Below are 20,163 nucleotides of genomic sequence, written 5' to 3' on the forward strand. Positions count from 1 at the left end.
TCCAGGCAGGAGAGTGGGGTCCCACGTGATGTGGCCCCAGCAGGCTGCCAGCAGATGAGGTGTATTTGCAGGGCCACCCTGTGCCTGGGCCGGGTGTCTGGAGCAGCCTGGGCACCTTCAGAAGGGCTGAGTGTGGGAACCTCCCCACGGAGCAGCCACCCACGGCTCCAGAGTCAGCCTGTCCTGTAAGTGTGCAGAGCCGCTCTGTGCCCAGGGTGACTTGGTTCCCCCTCCCGCAGGATCCCTGGAGCTCATCTCCACAGCGGCCAACCACTCCAATGCTGCCATTCGGAAGATGGTGAGTGAGGGCCTGGGGGTGGTAAATGGCAGAGCAGTGCAGGAGCCAGGGCCGGGGGGCTGTTTTAGAGAGCACATCTACCCTGTCCCCAGGTGGCCCCCCACAGGGCACCTCATCCCTGCTCCAGGTGGGCCTCCTCGGGGAGCACCTTCATCCCCTGCCCCTAGGTGGTCAGGGGCCCTGTCTCGTGCTGGACAGGCCTGTTCCTCACTAGATCTGTGATCTTCAGTCAGTTATTTAGTGCTTGCCCCTTACCTTCCCCATCTTTGAAAGGGGGGCCCCGACAGAGCTTTTCTCACTGGCCACACGAGGATTGGGAGAGTCACTGTTCATTCTGTGTTTAAACCACGACCTGGCCAAATAAGAGTCAGCTGTCGTCATTGTCATCATTAAATCACTCATTCATTTCCTGATAGTGTATTTCAGTCTCTTTCCCTGGCTGTCTCTGTACATGCCCAGCTCTCCAGTGGTTCCAGGTATATACCCAGCCCCCCAAATATGCACCAAGTGTGTGCCCAACCCCCAGCACCTACCAGGGACCTACAAAGCTTCCCTAAGACACACCAAGTGCACACCTAGTTTCCCTAGTACACACTATGTACACATCCAGCCCACTCTATTACATGCCAACTGTATACCCCAGCCTCCCTAATACACATCAGGTGCACACCCAGTTCCCAAAATACATGCCAGGTGTATGCCTTGCCTCTGTGGTGCATACCAGGTAGGTGCTTAGCCCCCCTTAGAACAAGCCAGGTAGGTATGCCCAGCCAGCTATAGTGCAGGCCCCAGGAGTGCCATGCCCAACTTCCCTTGAATTTGCCATATATAAGACCTGCCTCCAGTACATGCCAGGTGTAAGCTCATCCCTCCTGGTACATGCCAGGTATAAGCCCTGCCCTCTAAAAAACTAAAGGTACACACCCAACTTCTCTGTATATATACCAGGGACCTGCGCATCCCTATTTCCTGCAAGGTCCTCAGCCCTGCCCTGCTGTTCCTTGAGAATCCCCCACATCCTTGCTGTGTTGTTTGGTCCACTTGCATTTACCTGCATCCATGCCAGAGACAGAAGGGCAAGCCAAACTCACCTGAGCCTAGGTGTGCAGGCCAAGATCATTCACGTCCAACCACAGGAGCGGCTGAGGCATGGCAGCCCCAGACTGTGTTGCTACTGTCAAGTGCCGTCAGGCTCAGCCCTACCTTCTGCTGCACTGACCTCCACCTCAGAGCTGAGACCATGAGCTACTGACCCTGTCCCATCACACCTCAGGGTTCTGCCTGGCCATGTACCACCCAACCAGTGCTTAGGAAAGGTGACATGTGGATTGAGGCCACTAAACTGACCTCTTCATGTAATTATCTGTAAACTGAAGATAATCATGGTGCCCACTTTACACAGTTAATGTCAGAGTTAAATGAGCTAAACACATAGCAAAGGAGGTAGCTGTTATTTATTTATTATTATTTATTATTATTATTATTATTTGCGTGATGAACATCTGTTCGTCCTTTAATACCCAACTCAAATGTCCCCATGTCTCCCTCCCATGCCATGTCAGCAGGCCCATTACCCTATTGGGATCTGGGTTGAAGTTGCAGTGAAGACTCTGTTCCCCTGGGTCCCCAGCAGCCCCTGTAGGCTTACTCCTGCCTGAATTCTGTGTCTCTTGCAGGAGAAAATGCACAAACTCCTGGAGGTGTACGAGCAGCTGGGTGGAGAGGAAGACATCGTCAACCCGGCCAATGAGCTGATCAAGGAGGGCCACATTCAGAAGCTGTCGGCCAAGAATGGCACGGCCCAGGACCGCCACCTCTTCTTGGTGAGTCCAGCTGCCACCCCAGCCATAGAGCCCCTCACCTGCCCCTTCAAGTCCTGAAAAGAACTGACAGGGCTCAAGGACGTGGCTTTCCTGTGTCCTCTCCTGTCAGGATTGAAGACATCATCTTTTGCCAGCGGCTCAACCCTGTTTGCTGCAAAGATCTCCTATTTTTATCTCTTGCATCCATCCCTGTCCTCTGTGGGGATTGGGCCGTCTCCAGCAACCAGGAGAACGCAAACTGGAGCCTCACGTGATTCCAACTATCCCAGAACCAAACTCTGATTTAGAGGAAAGGGGAAAGACAGGAAGGAATTACAGCAAGAGATCCACTCCAGGCCCCTGATAATTTCCTCTAGCTTCTATTCTTCTTGAATAAGCAGTTAGATCTTTGCAAGTTCTTTTCTCTAGAAATTCACATTCAGCAAAACTCACCTTTGCTGTGCAGTTCTGACTTTGCACAAATTCAGTTGATGTTACCATCATCAAGTTACTGAAGAATATGAGCACTGTCCCCCAATTCCCTTGTCCTGCCCCTGTGGAGTTAAGTATTCCTGCAGCCTCTGGCTGCCATCAACCTGTTCTCAGTTTCTATAGCTTCACTTTTCCAGAACGGCACATAAATGCTCTGAGACAAAGCTGGTTCATTCAACAAGCGCATTGCTGGGTTTCGTTCATGTTTGTGTATCAGTGGCTTATTCAAAAGTTTTACTTTCTTATTACACAATTAGCTCATGTGTCTGGTGGACAAATGAAAAAGTAGGAATGGGACAAAAATAAAGCTATTGTCCACAATCATCTCAAAGATAGATGTAACCATGGCTAAAATGATTGCACACATCTTTTTTTTTTTTTTTTTTCAAATAGGGTTTTATTAAGTTGCCCAGGCTGGCCTCAAAATCACACTCCTCTCACCTCAGCCTCTTGAATAACTGGGATTACCACCTTGCCTGTCTCAATTTATTAACTTTTTGTTTATTTAATCTCCTTTGAGGTACTGAGAATCAAACCCAGGGCTTTACACATTAGGCAAATCCTCTGCCACTGAGCTACACCCCAGCCCCCCTCTGCATCTCTTAAAAAATATACTTTACTTTTTGACCTTAAAGAAAAGGGCTGGAGTTGTGGTTCAGCGGTAGAGCGCTTGCCTAGCATGTGAGAGGCCCTGGGTTCGATCCTCAGCACCACATAAAAATAAATAAACAAAATAAAGGTATTGTTTCCAACTATAACTAAAAAATAAATATTAAAAAAAAGGAAAGAAAAAGAAAAACTTAGAAGGAGCAAGTGTCCTGTGGCCACTCACCATGTTGTCCCTCTTTCAGTTCAACAGCATGGTCCTCTACTGTGTGCCCAAACTGCGACTCATGGGCCAGAAGTTCAGTGTCAGGGAGAAAATGGACATCTCTGGTCTCCAGGTGGGTGAGCCCCTATCTCCCAAGCCTGCTCCCCCACTGGGGGTGGGGCACAAATAGGAGTGGGGACTCAGGCTCTGGCCACCAACTCTATATGTAATCAAAGAGTGGCTAGGACATCATCTTGGCCCTGTCATCTTGGGCTGGGTGGGCAGGGTTCCACACTCTCTGGTTTGGCCCACCTGCCTGGTCCCTGCTGGCCCCATGTTGAATGATTGGCTGACACAGGAGGTGATTGGAATCTCAAGTGCACAGACTCAATAGCTGCAGGGGTTGTCACCTAAGGCCAGACCTCAGGGCCTCATTTAGAGGCCCAAAGGTGATGCTTAGGTTATAGGAACAAATCTGAGGTGGATCATGGGTCTGCTTCCCTGGCCTGGACCCTGGCCCTGAGCTCTCTCCTTTCCTGCACCCTCTTGGAGCCAGCAGAGGGCTCACAGGTGCCTGTGTGTGCTTGCTATACCCTGGTTCTGTGAGCCTGTTCCATGTCTCACGGTGGCAGGTGGAATAGATGCTGTCCCCTGTGGGGAAGGCTTTGAATTAGCCAGAGCTCCAAAAATATTGGCTACATGAAAGTGTTTAATCGTTTCCAAAGTAAAGTTCCTGGGTGAGGGAAGAAAAGTAAAGTTTTTCTTAAATGACACCAAAAAATAAAACCCCTTCTTTCCTTGAAATTCTCTGAATCTAGGTTAAGAAACCCAGCTATTACAAGTGGCTAACCAGAGAGGGGGAAAATACCTTTTTCCCTAGTTAGAAGCAACCATTTTCCCAGTGTTTCTCTATAAGAAATCAGTCCTGATAATGAATCTGATGTGTTAATGCAGTTCTCAGCCTGTGGCTGGGAGAGTCCAGAGGTTCTGAGCAGGGTCCAGAGTCTGTATTCCTTAAAGCCACCAGCTGGCAGGTGTAGGGAGGAGGTGGATTCTGAGGGGACTGAGGACCACAGGGACCACCAGTTCTGTTCTGCCACTGTGCTCTGTGGTCTGGTGCTGAGGGCGGATTCTGAGACTCCAGAAGGAAACAACACTATTTCATCCACTCTATCTGGGCTCATGCTCTTCCATTTTCGTCTTTACACTGAGGATGCACCTGCCCACATGGACTCAGATATCTGTAAGGGGGCTCAGGCCTGCCTAGCTCTTCTCATAAGATCCTCAACCCCCCTAAGGAGTGTACCTGCTGCAGGGAGGTGGGGTCTGGAAGTGCTGGTGGGAAAGGCTGGGCTGGGACTGGCTGGGGGCCACCTCTAGAGGAGGCTGATGGGCAGATAGGTTTGGTCAGGCATGTGATCAGCCATGTTCCAAGCACAGGGTCCCAGCCCTCTTTGGGCAGGGCAGACAATCCAGTATCCCCCTTGGGTCCCCTCCTGCAGCAGCTGTCAGCAGCCACCATGACCTATCGCCTCTGACATCTCCCTAGGGAAAAATTTCAAAGATGATTTTCCATGTGAAAAAAAAAATTTTGCATGTGGCTGGTGCTGAGGAAGAGCTGGAATGACGGGCTTGAGTTTGTTTATGTTTTGTTCTTTGTTCTTTTCTCCTGTTCCTGCAGGTGCAGGATATCGTCAAGCCAAACGCAGCACATACATTCATCATCACAGGAAAGAAAAGGTCCCTGGAGCTTCAGGCCCGGTATGGCTCTGGCCTCCCTAGTGTCTGCTGCGCTGTGAACTTCTTTGACCTCATTGTCCAAACGGTGTATTTTCCTAAATGCAATAACCTTTCAATATATTTTTATTTTTTTTTCTTTTATCCACAATTCAACGTTTTACTACACCAAGGGGAGGTCAATAAAAATTAAGCCTCTGCCCAGTTCCTGTTCCCCAGGCCCGGCAGACATTCTTAACCCTTGCTTAAGGATCCTTCTGGAAGTTTCTACACTCACATACTTTTCAAGAATTTTAGGGGCTGGGATTGTGGCTCAGTGGCAGAGCGCTCCCCTAGCATGGGCGGGACCCGGGTTCGATCCTCAGCACCACATAAAAATAAAGGCATTGTGTTGTGTCCATCTACATCTAAAAAAATAAATATTTACCAAAAAAAAAAAGAATTTTATATCAGGATTATTTTTTTCAGTCCTGGGAATTGAACCCAGGGCCTTGCACACGCTAGGCGAGTGCTCCGTCACATAGCCCCATGTACTCTTTCAAAATCACCTCTCCAGATGGGATAACCACAGATGCTATTCCAGGATAGCCTGGACCACATCTTCCATTTTTCACTAAATTTTTCAGGCATCGTCCCTTATCCTCACACCATTTTCTAAAGCAACATAATTCTCCCTCATCATCATTAACAGGTTCCCATGGATAGGTCCCTGGACCTCCCTGGATCTCACCCTGGCAATTGGTGACAGTGTTCTCATGCTTAGGATTTTGTGTGTCTGTGTCATTGTATCCATCTGATACATTTCTGACAACGTTGCTGGTTAAAGTGCAGTGTGTCTGTTCTGAATTTCAGAGGCTGTGGTCCCATTGCCAGGCTTGTGTTGTGAGTGTGTGGCAGATCCAGCCTCCCACACCTCACCCCTGACTTGAGAGTCTGTAACCATCTGCTAAGGCCCAGGGAGGGGTGGGTTGACTGGCCTTGCTGCAGCTGCTCTGAATGGCCAGCCTGGTCCTACCTGGCCACAATTGCTTCAGGCCCTGAGAGCCAACCTTCCACGCCTCAAGCCTCAGTTAGGAGAATGAGTGGCTGGTGTGTGCGCAGGGCGGAGAGAGACTGGCGGTCTACAGTCAGTCTCCAAGACCAGGTTAGTAAAATACTATTCTTGTTTTTATAGGACAGAAGAAGAGAAGAAAGAATGGATTCAGGTAAAGCTTCTAAATTTTTGAAATAACCAGATCCCCAAGTTATTGAGCAGTGTGACCATTTCCTGTTGGATCAGAGAAGGTGGCTCTGTGACCATGTCCCCCACCGCTCATTGCTTCTCCCAGTGTTCCGCCCCTTGAAGTCAGGTAGTGACTGGCGTGTCTTCATAAGCGCCTTCAGATGCCACAAGACTTTCAATCCACTTGCCACTTTGAACTCCTCCCCCATAAATAAGTAGCCGTAAATGGGCCCAGAGGGGCTGCAGGTAAGTGTCCTCCTTCAGAGGGGGTCTCCGTGGTCCCAGTGGCTCCAAGGAAGAGCCCATGGTCCAGGCTGCCCTTCAGACTCTGTGGAGGTGCATCCAGGAGGGACCAGCTTGCCAAGCCTTGCTTAGCAGCCCCATCTGTGGGACTAGCTGCACCCCCAACTCACATTCATTGAGGGGAAATAAAATGGTCACAGGCGTGGGCAGTGTTCCATGACACCCAGACCCCATCCTGGAGGACAGAGGCAGGCAGATGCCCCCCACAGTGTCCACGTCCTCCTCAAGCTCTGACAGCCCTCTGGCTCTGCTCTGGGTCCAGGTCATTCAGGCCACCATTGAGAAGCACAAGCAGAAGAGCGAGACCTTCAGGGCGTTCAGCAGTGCCTGCAGCCTGGACGAGGACTCGGGCCTCTGCCCAGATTCCCCGGTGAGTCAGAAGCCTGTGCCAGGAGGGTGGGGATGGCTGGCTGCCCAGGAGAGAGGGGCAGGCATCCAGGAAGGGAGCTCAGACGTGTGTTCACCTGCCTGCCCTTGACAGAGTGCCCCCTGCAGCCTGCTGGGCCCCACAGTCTGGGGGTCCGTGCCTGTGTGGAAGAAGTACCTTATTGTGTTTTGCCATCTGCATGCCAGCCTTGTGCATGGAAGGGTCTTATCTTAATGCCCGTGGAACCTGAGTTTCACAGAAGCTCAGGGACACACCCAGATCACTGTCATCGCCATCATCACTGAGCCCCTGTGCCCTTCCTCTATGCCACTGTGACCAACCCAGGATGTCCAATGGCTGCAGGCATCTTTTTGCAGTTGTAAATTCTCCCCTAATGCCCTCATGCTCCGGGAAATGTCAGCTCAGAGCCCTGTGGAGAGAGCACTGAGGGCAGCTCTTCTGATTCCCTGGGGAGCTGCCCTGGGGGACAGGGGGTAGACTCCATGTGGATTTGGGTCAGTGCAGGAGGCCTGCTGCAGGGTCTCCACTGAGTAGCCAGGAGGAAAAGACAGGGCTGAGGCCAAGGCAGAGCCTGGCCATCCCTCCTATCTGGGAGAGAAAGTTGAACCAGGAGGTTGATCTCGGCCTGCTGCGAGGAAGGCCTGGAAGTGTCTGTTCCTGGGCAGTGTCCTGGGTGGGGGCTAGGGGCATAGCAAGGACCCCTGGGAAGAGGGAACCTGATGCCCTGGGTCCAGGCTGCCCTTCAGACTCTGTGGAGGTGCGTCCAGGAGGGACCAGCTTGCCAAGCCTTGCTTAGCAGCCCCATCTGTGGGAATAGCTCCACACAGACTTTATGAGGCTTTGCTGATTCTTTCTCTTGCACCTCCTACCGCCATGCACAGAGGTGCTGAGTTTGAGGAAGTGACCCCCTGCTGCACAGAACATGCAGCCGTGTGGCCTTGGAGTCACCTTACATTCAGCCTCTGAATTCCTTTCTAGATGGTGAGCACAAGCTCCCTGGAGCCTGCATTGGTGACCGATGGCAGTGGGGGTGCCATAGGGGTAAGTAACGCACACCCAGCATTCAACAGGGGCAGGAGGTGTCAGGGGTCAAGCAAAGCTCAGAGGTCAGCCTGCCCCTCCCCCCAGTGTGTTCAGGGCCAGGGTGTGCAATTGTGAAGCTATGTCTGAGACCAGGCTCTGGTGACTTGGATCCTGGAGGTGGTCACTGCTGGGGCTCTTGGTAGAGGCCGCCAGGGAGTCTGTTGGTGGTTGTCACGTGGCTGTGTGCCTGTGCACGAATTCTCTGAGCTCTACATGAACATTTGTGCTTGTTCCGTGTAAATTTAGGCCTTAAGAAAACATGTCATCATACTGAACCCAGGTCCAGAAGATCAGCCACGGAAAAACCAATGTCAAAGAGGCGAGTGTTGGGGAGAAAGAAAGGCTTTATTCAGCCGCCAAAGAATGGAGAAGTGGGGACTTTGCTCACAACATAGCTTTTCCATTCCAGGAACTTGAGGAGTTAGAGATATAGACTAGGAGGAGTAACAGGACAGTGGGCTAGGCTTTTAAGAGAAGGACTGTTCTCGTCTAAATACCCTGGAGGAACTCTGGTGCCACCTCTTCTTACTCCTTTCATGGTTTGGTGTTTCCAGTCAAGGTGGCTGGCAGGTGCCCTTAGCCTTGAAGGAGGGAGGGGGAGAGAGAGAGAGAGAGAGAGAGAGAAAGAGAGACCAGGCAAGTCTACCCTACATTGTAGTTTTGGACAAAACACTTTTCAAATGACCAGCATGTCCACATCGAGAGCTGAGTATAAAAATCTGACCCAAAGGTTAAAATGGAACAAAGGGGAGAGGCATTACATGAAGGCGGATGCCAAGGGTTCTCATCTTGTCCAGTCTCCCACAGAACACGTGCCAGGCCTGGGTGAGGAGTCAGAGTTTTCAGCGGAGGCTGCTTTATGGTCCCTGGAAAATAACCTGGGCGGCCATAATCACAATAGTCCACATGTCAGAGCTGTTACCTACCAAAAAAACCTACTGGGAGACTAATAACGATCGCCCAGCTGTGTGACCTCCAGAATTAGTGATTTTAAGTCAGCTAAGAGCAAGCGAGGCTAGCAGGTTTCTTTAGGTTCCCCCTGTCATGTGGCAGCAAGGTACCAGGTCCTTAGGAGGAGCCCAGGAAAGCATCCTGGCCTCAGCCCTCACCCTAAGCTGGTGCTCTCACCTCTTGCCTCCTGTGTTCTCATCTCCCTGAATTCAGAGCAGCCCCCAAGGGTGACACTCAGGGCCAGGCCCCGTGCCTGCCAGCCAGGGACTCCACGGAGACCTTGGAGAGACCCCTCTCCCTCCATTTAATGTGGGAGATTAAAGAAGCGCAGTGGAGTCCCCCAGTGACTTCCTGCTCCAGTGAGCACCAGCACTTGGAGCCATGTCATTAACTGGGGCTCGACACTCACTAACACTGATGCCACAGGGAGCCCAGGAGCACCCTGGGTGGCTGCTGGGACCAGAGTGCTGGTAAGGCCATTCCTAGGCACCTTGCTGGGTCCTGCTGTTCTCCGGGCTCAGGTTGGCTGTCCCCAGCCCCAGCCTAGACATGGGCTCCTCCCCCCCCTGGGGGTCTTCGAGACACCGCCACAGAGGACAGCCCTACATGCTCTGCACACCTGCCTCGCTCCCCGTACTTCCTCTCCGTCTCCCTGTCTATCCTCCTGTCTCTCATGTCTGTCTCTGTCTCTCTTTCACACACCCCAGACGTCTCACTGCTCAGGGACAGGTGTGGGCCTACCTGGATGAGGCCCAGGCCAGCTGAGGACTCAGCCTGCCCACTCATGGCCAGCCCTTGAGGTCTCTGGTATCCCAGTCCTATTGCCACTCTGGAGTTGTGTCACGGCCAGTCCCACTGTGGGGGAGGAAGCAGGTTCAGGGGAGTGCCATGTGTTGGCCCTGAAGCAGATGTCAAGGAATCCCCGTGGGGACAGGGCCACCTGGTGGTGAAGAGCAGGGAAAGGCTGGGAGGAGAGGCACATACCTCTTTGGTAGGGTGACATCACTTCCCACCTCACAGAGCAGTGTGCAGCCCTGGCCAGGTAGGCCCGCCTGGGTGGCCTGGCTGGTGTCATCCCCTTCCCTGCGACCTGAGCTTACCAGGTCTCATGGGGTGTCTGGATGGGCGTCAGACAACCCTGTGGAAGTTCCTAGGGAAGGCTGGGGCCTTTCAGGGGTGGGACGAGGAGGCGAAGGGGGAAGCTCAAGACAAGCAGGCAAGAGGAGAGACCCCTTCCTCAGTGGCACTGCTGCCTGCCCACACAGCAGGCATCCTGGGGGTCAATTCTGTTGAAACTGAAAGTCAGAAAGTCAGAGGGTGGTACAGGAAACCAGCAGGGAAACGAATGTCTAAGCTCCCAGCTGGCTGCCTGGCTCAGCTTTTGTCTGGTTGTACCTGCTTCCTGCCCTGCTCCCTGAGATGCCCTGGACTCCCTTGCTCTGCCAGGCCCCAAGCCTTTGCCCCTTTGTGTGCTCTGCCCACACTTATTGTGTGAATCAGCCCATGGGCAACTATTCATATTGCTCAACAGTGTGAGTGAGGCTGGTGGTACCCAACCCATGTGGTTCCTGGTCCCTTTCCTGGAGGATTTATAGGGATGTATGGGAAGCAGTGGGTACTTGTGGGTGTGTGGCTGCACCCACAGACTGTCCTGCCAGAAGGGTGCGTGCTCACAGTCAGCAGGGGACTCCACAGCTCACATAACTGTGTGCGAACACTCCCAGGCAGCCCACTGCTTCATGAGGTACCCTGGACTGGATCCAGTCTTCAGCCTGGGATAGGCCTCAGGAGGCATCACTGGTCACTGAGGCATATGAAAGCCACTTGTTTAGTGCTAGGGGTTGAATCTAGGGACACTTTACAACTGAACGACATCCACAGCCCCCCACTTTTTTTTCAGACAGGTTCTTGCTGAGCTGCCAAGGCTAGTCTCGAACCTGCCATCTTCCTGCCTTGGTCTCTGGAGTAGCTAGGATTGCGGGCACCCTGGGAAGCCACCAGTTTCTTATTTGTGCTACTTTCCCTGGGGCTGAGCCCCTACGCCATGGAGATGGGACCTCCAATGCCCTAGAGATGGAGAAAAAGCAGAAGTGGGTGGGGATGTGGTCAAGGAAGCCCTGGGTGAGGAGGACTGGGTTGTTTGTAGGAATAGCCATGCTTAGGGCTGGCCCAAGGGGCATTGGCAAGGGCTAACTGGGGGTCAGTGCCCAGACCAGAAGTGTTCTAGCTGGAAGGAACCAGAAAGGTCATGTTTTAAAATGGTTTACCCTGCAGAAAGACACAGACTCAGAATTGGCCAAGGATTGAGGCCTCAGGCAAGTGTTAACCTTCTCCAGCCTCAGTTTCCCCTGGCAGGAGAGATCAGGGAAACTGTTGGGTGCCTAATATAATAAGCGCTTCAATGCCCGCCCACCTCCTTACCTCAATCCATGTCTGGCATCTCCCTGGGTAAGACTGTGGTCACTATGGTACTCGTGGCCAAATGACTGCTTGGTCTACCTCACTTGCCTTCTCCTGCCCAGGCTCAGCCTTCTGCAGGTTCTATAGCATTCACCCCATGACAGCCAGGTTCTTGGGGTCACAACTGCAGTTCTGTTCTCCTCATCTTTGTCCCTTCACCTGCACCAACCTGGGGCCTGCCCCACCTCCAGCAATAGGCCTACAGCTGAGGCATCCCTGCCCGGAGTAGGTATCACTGTGTGTTTTCCATGGGTGTCTCCACCCCCACCGCATCCCCAGCAGAGCTGAGCTGAGCTGAGCTTTGGGTGAGACCCGGAATGGCTCAGGGTGCGTCTGTCGACCTGCACTGAGCAAACAGGGTGGGACATATATACGCACAGTGGGCATTTACAAGGTTCTCAAAAGAAAAATTTAATTCTGACACCAAAGAGTGATCTTTGCTCCAGAATTCCAAACTTAAGCTTTTTCTTAGCCTATGTAGAAAGGAAAATGAATCTACCCATGGTACAGTGGTTTCATTTCCTGGGCTGAGATGTCTTTAGAGGTACTGTCCCTCTACGACCCTCTTTCCAAAGAGAAGCCAAACCCCAACCAGGAAGTTTTGTAAGGGGCCCCGAAGAATTCAAAGCCTTCCTCATTCTGCAAAAGTCCCCTTGTGTCCACAGAAGCTCTAAAAGTCAGAGTGCAAAAGGTCCCAGGGTGCTAGACCTACTGTGGGTGGTGACACCAAGACCCAAGGCACCAGCAAGGACCTCACCCTGGCCACCCTTGTGCCAAGGACTCCCTCACAATGCGGGACTTGCCTTTCCTGGAGGAGGCCCACCCTGTGCTCCAGGAAAGAGCCATCCCAAGAGGAGTAGAGGGGCCCGGCCTGGCTTCTGCTGGCCGCCTCCTGTAGGAAAGACCCTGTGCTGTGCCCTTGGCTTGTGTCCACCTGGATTTCCCATGCTGTGTCTTTCCGCTGTCTGATGTAACTGATGTGACTCCATCAGGGCCACTGCTTGGGGTCTGAGTCTGTCTTATGGAGTTCTCCCCCCAGTTCCGGGATGTGCAGCTAACTCCAATGAAGAAGAACTGCTTAGGGAACAGCCCTGTTGGCCCTTGGTGGAGACCAACTTCTGGGTCGATGTTGGCACATTTTGGGTGGTTTGGGCAGAGTTACTTGACCAGTTACTTTCCAACGTCCTGGAAAGACGTGGGTCCAGCTTTCAGACATCCTGACACCTGTGCAGAGAATCTGAGCCTTTTCCTTGCGTCAAACTGCCTGGTAACCTCATCAAAGAGGGGAGTGTGGCTGACCAGTAGACCCATCCCTGGCCACACAGGGGGCTTCCTCCCCCTCTGGCCACCTGGTCACTGCAATCTACAAATCAAACCAGATCTCTGTGTTGAGGAACTAGTCTGGTCAGGGGCAGAGCCTCATGAGAGATGGGCTATGGGCCTCAGTATGTAGGAGCCAGGAAGTGCTAGGGCCCCTGTCCTAGGGCTTGGCTTAGCTCTATGGGCTGACCATGGCAGACTTGCCTGATGATGTCCCCAGCCCTGAGTAGGCCTCCTTGCCCTAGGAATTTTCTTCTGAACTTTGGCTGGGGCTGGGCCTCCACTCATCCTGGGGGCTGAGCTGTTGGCCACCCGCCCCAGCATGTCACAGCCTTCCCTCCATCCCCCGATTCCCCGATGGCCCCACAGCTTCCTGGGTTCTCAGCTGCCTCCTGGGTGCCATGGAAGGGTCCTCTACCCTAGGTCCCTGAGAGTCACAGGTCCGAGCTGTCTGGCCACCTGACTGCCAACCACTCCTTCCACCTGGGCCTTTGATTTCTCACCTGAAGGTGGGCAGGGGACAGAGGCTGCAGAGCCATGGCAGACCCCGGGGATGGCCCCTTCCTCTATGCTGTCCTTTTCCTTCTCACTGTCCGTTCCTTGCCCTGGGCCTCAGTTACTCACTCCACCTGACAAATGAGGAAATTGAAGCTCAGAAGAGAAGTGACTCATCCAGGGCCTCTTGGCTGATGAGGGCCAGGGCAGGAGCCTGGGGACTGTCACTGGTCATAGTCAGACAGGGAGACTGAGGCTCAGCTGCAGCCTCGGTAAAGCTGCTCCTGTCCTCCGTGCCACCAACCTCTCTGGGAAGTTCAGGTAGCATTGCAGGAGACAGAATGGGGAATTGAGCCCTTGAGCAGGGCCTGGGCTCCCCGGTTTCCTCTTGTGTGCTCCCACACGCTCCCCCACTGATACACAAGCACATACGGATGTTTCAGGCACGTGGCCGAGGGAGGACCTGCCTGAGTGCCCAGTTCAGAGCTGGATGAAAGATGGACTCAGAATCTCCAAGAGCTGCAGGGTTGGAGGTGGGGACACCCCGGTCCCTGGTGCCACATGCCATCTGTGCAGACTGCCATCTAGTATGCACCATTTCCCTCCAGCCTTGGCTCCGTTGATATTTTTTCTCAGACACACCAGATAGTCACTGGCCGAGTTGTTCCAAACATAAAGTTCTTGATCCATTTGGAATATTGCTTGATGGGATGGGATGCACTGGGGTGGACCCTGGGGGTCAGCGCAGGAAGGGGGATCTGGCCTCCTTGACTCTTTAGCTCATTCCACTCCTCAATGGGGCAGCGTGCTGCAATACATTCATGGAAGCTGATGGCACCGTGTGTGTCTTTGTAGCTCGAGTCCAGAAAACTCTCCTCGAAGGCCAAGCGTGACAAGGAGAAGCAGAGCTGTAAGAGCTGCGGTGAGACCTTCAACTCCATCACCAAGAGGAGGCATCACTGCAAGCTGTGCGGGGCAGTGAGTGCGGGCGAGAGGGAGGGAGGGGCTTCGACACCGAGCAGGGGTCCCTTGCCAGGTGCTCACAAGTCCTCAAGGGCAGGAGCTGAGCCCTGCCAGCCAGCGGCAGATGCGGCGCATGCGTGCAGCTGGTGAGTTCTCAGAACCACGTGGCCGCCCTGTAAGGACACCTCCAGATCCCGCCTCTTGGACGCAGACGTCCTTGAGCATGAGATTGTCCCTCTGCAGTAGAAGCTTAATCACATTTCTCCTGTCAGCTCCAGTGTCTGACAAACATTCTTTGCATCTAAAAAGACTTTGGAGTTAGAACCACAGCGCCCCTAGCTGGGCAACCTTGAGCACAAAGGGATGGTAATGTCCTTGCACGAGGAGCAGAGGAGGGACTGGAGGGGAGGGTGTGGCCAAGGTGGAGCGCTCTCCTGCCCACCTCCGCCCCAGTGCCCAGGGCCCCTGTGAAGAGGGACATCTCTGACAGTCCCCCGCAAACACCCACACCATCTCCATCCCTCTTCACTCACCTCCAGATCCCTTGCTCCTGAGAGTGGACTATGGAAGCATGTAAGTGTCCCTGAGGAGCAGGTGCCGTGGAGCGCACCTGTAATCCCAGTGACTCCGGAGGCTGAGGCAGGAGGTTTACCAGTTCAAGGCCAGCCTGGGTAACCTATTGAGACCCTGTCTCAAAGTAAAAAAATAACAGGGGCTGAGGTTGTAGCTCAATGATGGAGTACCCCTGGGTTCCATCCTCAGTACCAGAGGTAGGGGAGGGAGGAAGAACCCAATGATTCAAGTATTTTTAGGTTAAGGTATTAAAATTACATCTGTTTGCAAGTGGATCTCACCACAGATGACTTGGAGATGTCTTTTCAAAGAGTGTCAACAGTCTGTTCCTTGCAGGTGTTCCTTGTCACGTCTTTATGTAAAACCTTGCCATGCTGGCCAGGATCTAGAAGAGGAAGGAATAAGTGGATGAGTCCTTGGATGGGTGGGTGGGTGAGTGGCTACATGGATGGATGGATGATGGATAGATGGGTGGTGGGATGGATGGAAGGGTGAATGGCTGAATATTGGGGAGAAGGGTGTGGGGGGTACAGGATGGCCCACAGGCTGTGGCTCAGGCCCAAGCTGTGCCGGGGTCAGGGAAGCCAGCAAGGTCAGGTGGAAGATGGAGCTTCTGTGGGCTCCTATGCTGGCGTCTTGGTGGAAAGCAGATGGGAGACAGCTGGAGTCTCTCGTGAGGAAGGAATGGAAGAGGATGTGAGAGGCGCTTATCCAGAGCCTGGGCTGCCGTGGAAGGGAGGGAGGAGCCCAGGTCAGCTGACTGATGTGGAGTGGGGAGGGGCCTGGCATCTGACAGGGTGCAGGACAGGGTGGGAGGGCTCAGCCGGCTGTGCCCAGGGAGGGAGCCGTTAGGAGCCCCAGTCTCCATGGGGGTCAGGAAAGCAGGGGAGATGGCCCAGAGAGGGGTGAGCATCTCAGGAGAGGTGGTTCCACGCTGCAAGGGCTCCCAGGTGCTGAGTCCAGCATCATCCTTGACCACAGGGAGGCCAAGTTTGGTGTGACCCAGGCAGTGTCAGGTCAGGGCACGAAAATGCCCAGGGTTGAAAAGAGAAGGGGGTGCTGAAGTGGGGGAGTGCAGAGAGCTGGGTCAGGAGGAGAGGCTCGTGTTCTGGGGAGATGACCCAGTGCAGGGAGGAAGACTGAGGCGGGAGAGACAATGGGACGAGGCCCAGAGAAATGGAGGCGTCTGCCAGTGGGGATGGGGTCCCGGGTAGTGAGAGCTCTGGAAGAGTCCCAAAGGGGCACCCACTGGCTTATTTCCATGTTCTTCCGTATTCCATTTTATGCATGGATTTCCTTGTTCATGCATCATGGACACTTGGGTCACCTTCATCTTTGAGGGATGATGGGTAGTGCTGCTAGGAGCTATGCACATGTTTCTTCCAGTTCCTGTTTTTGGTTCTTTGGGTGTATGTCCAGAGGGGTTTTGCTGGTTCCTATGGTAATTCTATGTTTAATTTTTTGAGCAGGAACCACACTGTACCATAGCAGCTGTCCCATTCTGCATCCCCCTGATAGTAAAAAGTTTCCAATTTCTCCATCTCACCGACACTTGTTGTGTGTGTGTGTGTGTGTGTGTGTGTGTGTGGCATCGGGATTTGAACCCAGGAGTACTCTATCACTGTTACATCCCCTGACCTTTTTATTTTGAGACATAGTCTTGCCAAGGCTGGCCTCAAACTTCAAATCCTTCTGCCTCGGCCTCTCGAGTCGCTGGAATAACAGGTGTTCATCACAATGCCTGGCTATTTTTTTTTTAAATAATAGCCATCCTGAAGGGTGTGAGGTAGTTTCTCCTTATGTTTTGATTTGTATTTTCCTGATGACCAGTGATTTGGGGTCTTCTCATGTGCTTGGTGGCTCAGCCCATTCTTTTTGCATATAGGTCCTTGAACTCTGGGTCATCCAGGTAAGGAGGACAGGACATGGGGGCACCAGTCTTGCTCTGCCCTTAGAGGGGGCTCCTGGCCCCCTCCTCATTCTAGGCCAAGCCGTCACTCCTCCCATGTTGTTGCGTCTCTCCTTCTCCTCTGCCTGGGTTGCCGGGTCACAGGACTCTCTGTCTTGCAGGTCATCTGTGGGAAGTGCTCTGAATTCAAGGCTGAGAACAGCAGACAGAGCCGGGTCTGCAGAGGGTGTTTCCTGGCAGAGCGGGTGGCCCCTGCAAGTCCCAGTGCTGAGGCTCCCTCTGATTCCAAGCAGAGCACAGAGGTGGGTGGCCCTGGTTCCTCAGATTGGAAATGAGGGGGAAGGGGTCTCAGTGGACTTCACAGGTCCTGGAACCGGGGAGAGCCAGTTGGAGTGATTGCCAATTGAAAGCAAAATATCATACAAAGTAAGTGCACACTGGGCTTCTCAGGACGGCTCAGGGCGGAGGCTTGGGAATGATTCTTATCCAGGGGTTAGATGGGAACCCCTGTCAGCTCCACTCCCTGTGACCCTGATTAGTATGGAGCTGCCCCCAAGTCCAGCACTGAGGTCTACCCGATGGCCTGCCTCCCTGCTAGTCCTTAGGACAGGCAGGTCCTGGAGGTACGTGGGAGGTCCCCTACTTCCCCTGAATATGGCCACTTTTCTAACACAGTCCCTACTTTCTGAAGTCCTAGGAAATCTGAGAAAGGGAAAACATGCTTTTCCAGAAAAATGTATTGCCCTTTCTCTCCACTTGACACACTATGATGTTCTCAGCGCCAGCTTCAAGAAGTTGGGTTTCCTGGAACCTGTTTATAACATTGGTTTTCCTCCTAAGGCTTCAGTTGGGTGGCCAGATAGGCTGGGGTCCATGTGTGGTCGAAGCTCCTGACCATCCTGGCTCGTAGCTGTCAGGGGTCCCTTCTCTGGGTTTTTGCTCTAAGAGGTCACAGATGTAAGGATATGAGGACCAGGGCAGAATGGAGGCCCAGTAGGATGCTCCGTGCCCTGCCCGCCTGGGCCCACCTGGTTCTGCATGGTCAATACTGACACGTATTCTGGGAGACCTGTGGAGGGTGGGCTCAGGCCTCAAAGGGCCACCAGGTCTTAGGAGACCAGATCTAGCAAATGGTGTTGGAACCACGTGTAGATGTCTCAGGGACTCCTCTCCAGAGCAGCTCTAGAGCACATCACGAGGACCCGTGAGTGAGGCAGGTGAGGGAGTTGTATGTGTGTGTGGCATGGGAATTGTGTGTGTACGCTTGTGTGGTGGGTGCGCTTCTATGTGGCATGTGGTGTGTGAAGAACTGAAACGGCAGGGTCCTTTGCATGGTGACCCACACGTGGTGCTTACTGTACCAAGGCTTTTCTCCTGAGGTTTCGACCTCGTGGCCTCACTCCCCATGTTCTACAAACTCCTCGTGACTCTATGGCACCTGAGCCCCTCAGAATGCCTGGAGTGACCCTGGAACCAAGTGAGGCCGGGCCCAGCCTCCCTCCAGGTGTCAGCCGCATCTCTGTGGCCAGCTCCTTCGGAGCATCTCTGGCCCCTCAAGGGAGGGACCTCTACAGTTCAGTGACCTCACCTGTCTCCGTGTTCCTAGAAACCACCCGCCGTGGGTCCCCAGCCCAGCCTCATCAGCGGCCCCCTGTGGCTCTCAGACAATGGCACATCCTGGATTGAGGTGTGGGCCACCATCCCCGCATCGGACCCCCGGGTGCTGGACCTGCGTGGCAGCAGCGAGGTATGTGTTCCCTGCCCCAGGTCATGTGCCTGTCCTCACAGCCCAGAGTCTCAGGCCTGTAGCACTCACAGCAAGTCTGGGTCACCCTCCTGGGGCTGACCTATTCTGTGGTCTTAGGCCTCAGTTTTCCCAGCTGCCCAGAATGACCCTCCTCCCCACCCTGAGGAGACAGGGTGATGCCAGGACCCCAGAGCCAACCAGGGGACCAGGGGCAGGCAGGGGGCACAGAGGGCTGGCTCCTCCCTCCCACACACACTTGCTTGTTCACCTGTCCATTCGCCCTGGCTGGACGCAGCTGGGAGTACAGAACGTGGCGGGTGCAGCTACAAAGCCCACATGGCCCCTCGTTCATCAGGAACTCTTGCCCTGTCCCTCTCAGTCCCAGCTGCTGACTGCCCGTGTCACAGGGGCTGTCCTGACTTGGCTCCCCGGGACTTGGGAATCAGAAGGACGCCACGGGGCCTGGGGTTCTGGTGAGGTGGGCAAGGCCCCCTGCCAGCGTCCTCCCAGGGGCCGCCTGTCCTGCATGTCCACAGGCCCATCCGGCTCAGAGTTGGCCTGGCACTGGACATGGCAGTCCAGCGGCCTGCTCAGGTGGTGACCCTCTCTTGCTGCAGGATGGCCGGCTGCCGCACGCCGTCCCTCTGTCTGGCTGCAGGGTGGGCACTCCAGACCCCGAGGAGGGACTGACAGCGGGACACCTGTGGAAGCTGCAGCAGGGTCAGCAGTGCTGGTACTTCAGGGCCCCCTCCAGGGAGCTGCAGCAGAGCTGGCTGGGAGCACTGCGTGCTGCTGCCCACGGGGACACCACCCAGGAGAGCCCTGGTGCCCCGCAGGCCCAGGCCCCGACTGGCACAGCTTCTTCCTGAGCAAAGCTTTGCTCTCTGTGACAATGACACGAGGAGCCGCTGTTCTCCCGGGAGGCAACGTCTGACCACATGAAGAAGTGACGCACTGCGGGGGTGGGGCGGTGGGAAGTCCCACGGCTCAGACCCTGGAGGGTCTCTCTGCTTTGATGAGGAGAAACTGAGGCCCGGAGAAGACCACCCGCTTGCCCAGAGTCACCCAGCACGTCTCAGGAAAGAGCCCAAGCCTGGCTCTAGCCCAGCAGTGTGGCGGGAGCAGGGAACCTGGGCTACTGCCAAAGGCCACGTCCTCTGAGTCGGTCCTGTGGTCGCTTTGGCTCGTAAGACAGAGGAGGCTGTGTGGGTGCTGCCCAGCGATGACCGCTTCCCACCGGGTCCGCTGTTGCTCCTGGAGTGGGCAGTGCTGCCTGGGGTCTGCCCTGGCCCCTGTGGAACTGGACTGGGACTTGCTTCTTGGGCTCCACCTGCCTTCTCCGCCCTCTCCGAGGCTCTGCCTCACGGCTGGCCGCCCTGTCTGAGCTACCCACGGAGGGACCAAGGGTGGACCTGCCCTGTCCCGCAGGACTCTCAGGTCCTGAACAGTCACACTCAGAAACACTGCTGGGAGGCTGGCCCTGGCCCTGTGTGGTGGGCGTGGGAGACTGTGGCTGTCCCCTTCGGGGGTGGACGCCGTGCTTGTCTGTGTAAATAAACACTGGCTCTCAGCACGTGGGCACAGCCTTGGGCCCCCCAAGGAAGGAGAT

General features: G+C 54.3%; 1 protein-coding gene across 1 annotated transcript in view; it reads left to right on the plus strand.

Moving 5' to 3' along the window:
- Fgd3 (FYVE, RhoGEF and PH domain containing 3) overlaps nt 1–20,021 on the plus strand; it is a 42,048-nt gene extending 22,027 nt beyond the window's left edge. Inside the window, exons 9-19 of the mRNA XM_026406934.2 lie at nt 240–298; nt 1,975–2,121; nt 3,444–3,536; nt 5,085–5,164; nt 6,315–6,345; nt 6,928–7,035; nt 8,032–8,094; nt 14,218–14,340; nt 16,969–17,109; nt 18,414–18,554; nt 19,172–20,021. Of these exons, the coding sequence (XP_026262719.2) occupies nt 240–298; nt 1,975–2,121; nt 3,444–3,536; nt 5,085–5,164; nt 6,315–6,345; nt 6,928–7,035; nt 8,032–8,094; nt 14,218–14,340; nt 16,969–17,109; nt 18,414–18,554; nt 19,172–19,423 (1,238 nt within the window). The 3' untranslated portion in view covers nt 19,424–20,021. The remainder of the gene's footprint in view (nt 1–239; nt 299–1,974; nt 2,122–3,443; nt 3,537–5,084; nt 5,165–6,314; nt 6,346–6,927; nt 7,036–8,031; nt 8,095–14,217; nt 14,341–16,968; nt 17,110–18,413; nt 18,555–19,171) is intronic.
- The last annotated feature ends 142 nt before the right edge of the window (nt 20,022–20,163 follow it).

This window comes from Urocitellus parryii, chromosome 13 (assembly GCF_045843805.1).
Source record: "Urocitellus parryii isolate mUroPar1 chromosome 13, mUroPar1.hap1, whole genome shotgun sequence".
In the NCBI taxonomy this organism is placed as follows: Eukaryota; Metazoa; Chordata; class Mammalia; order Rodentia; family Sciuridae; genus Urocitellus; species Urocitellus parryii.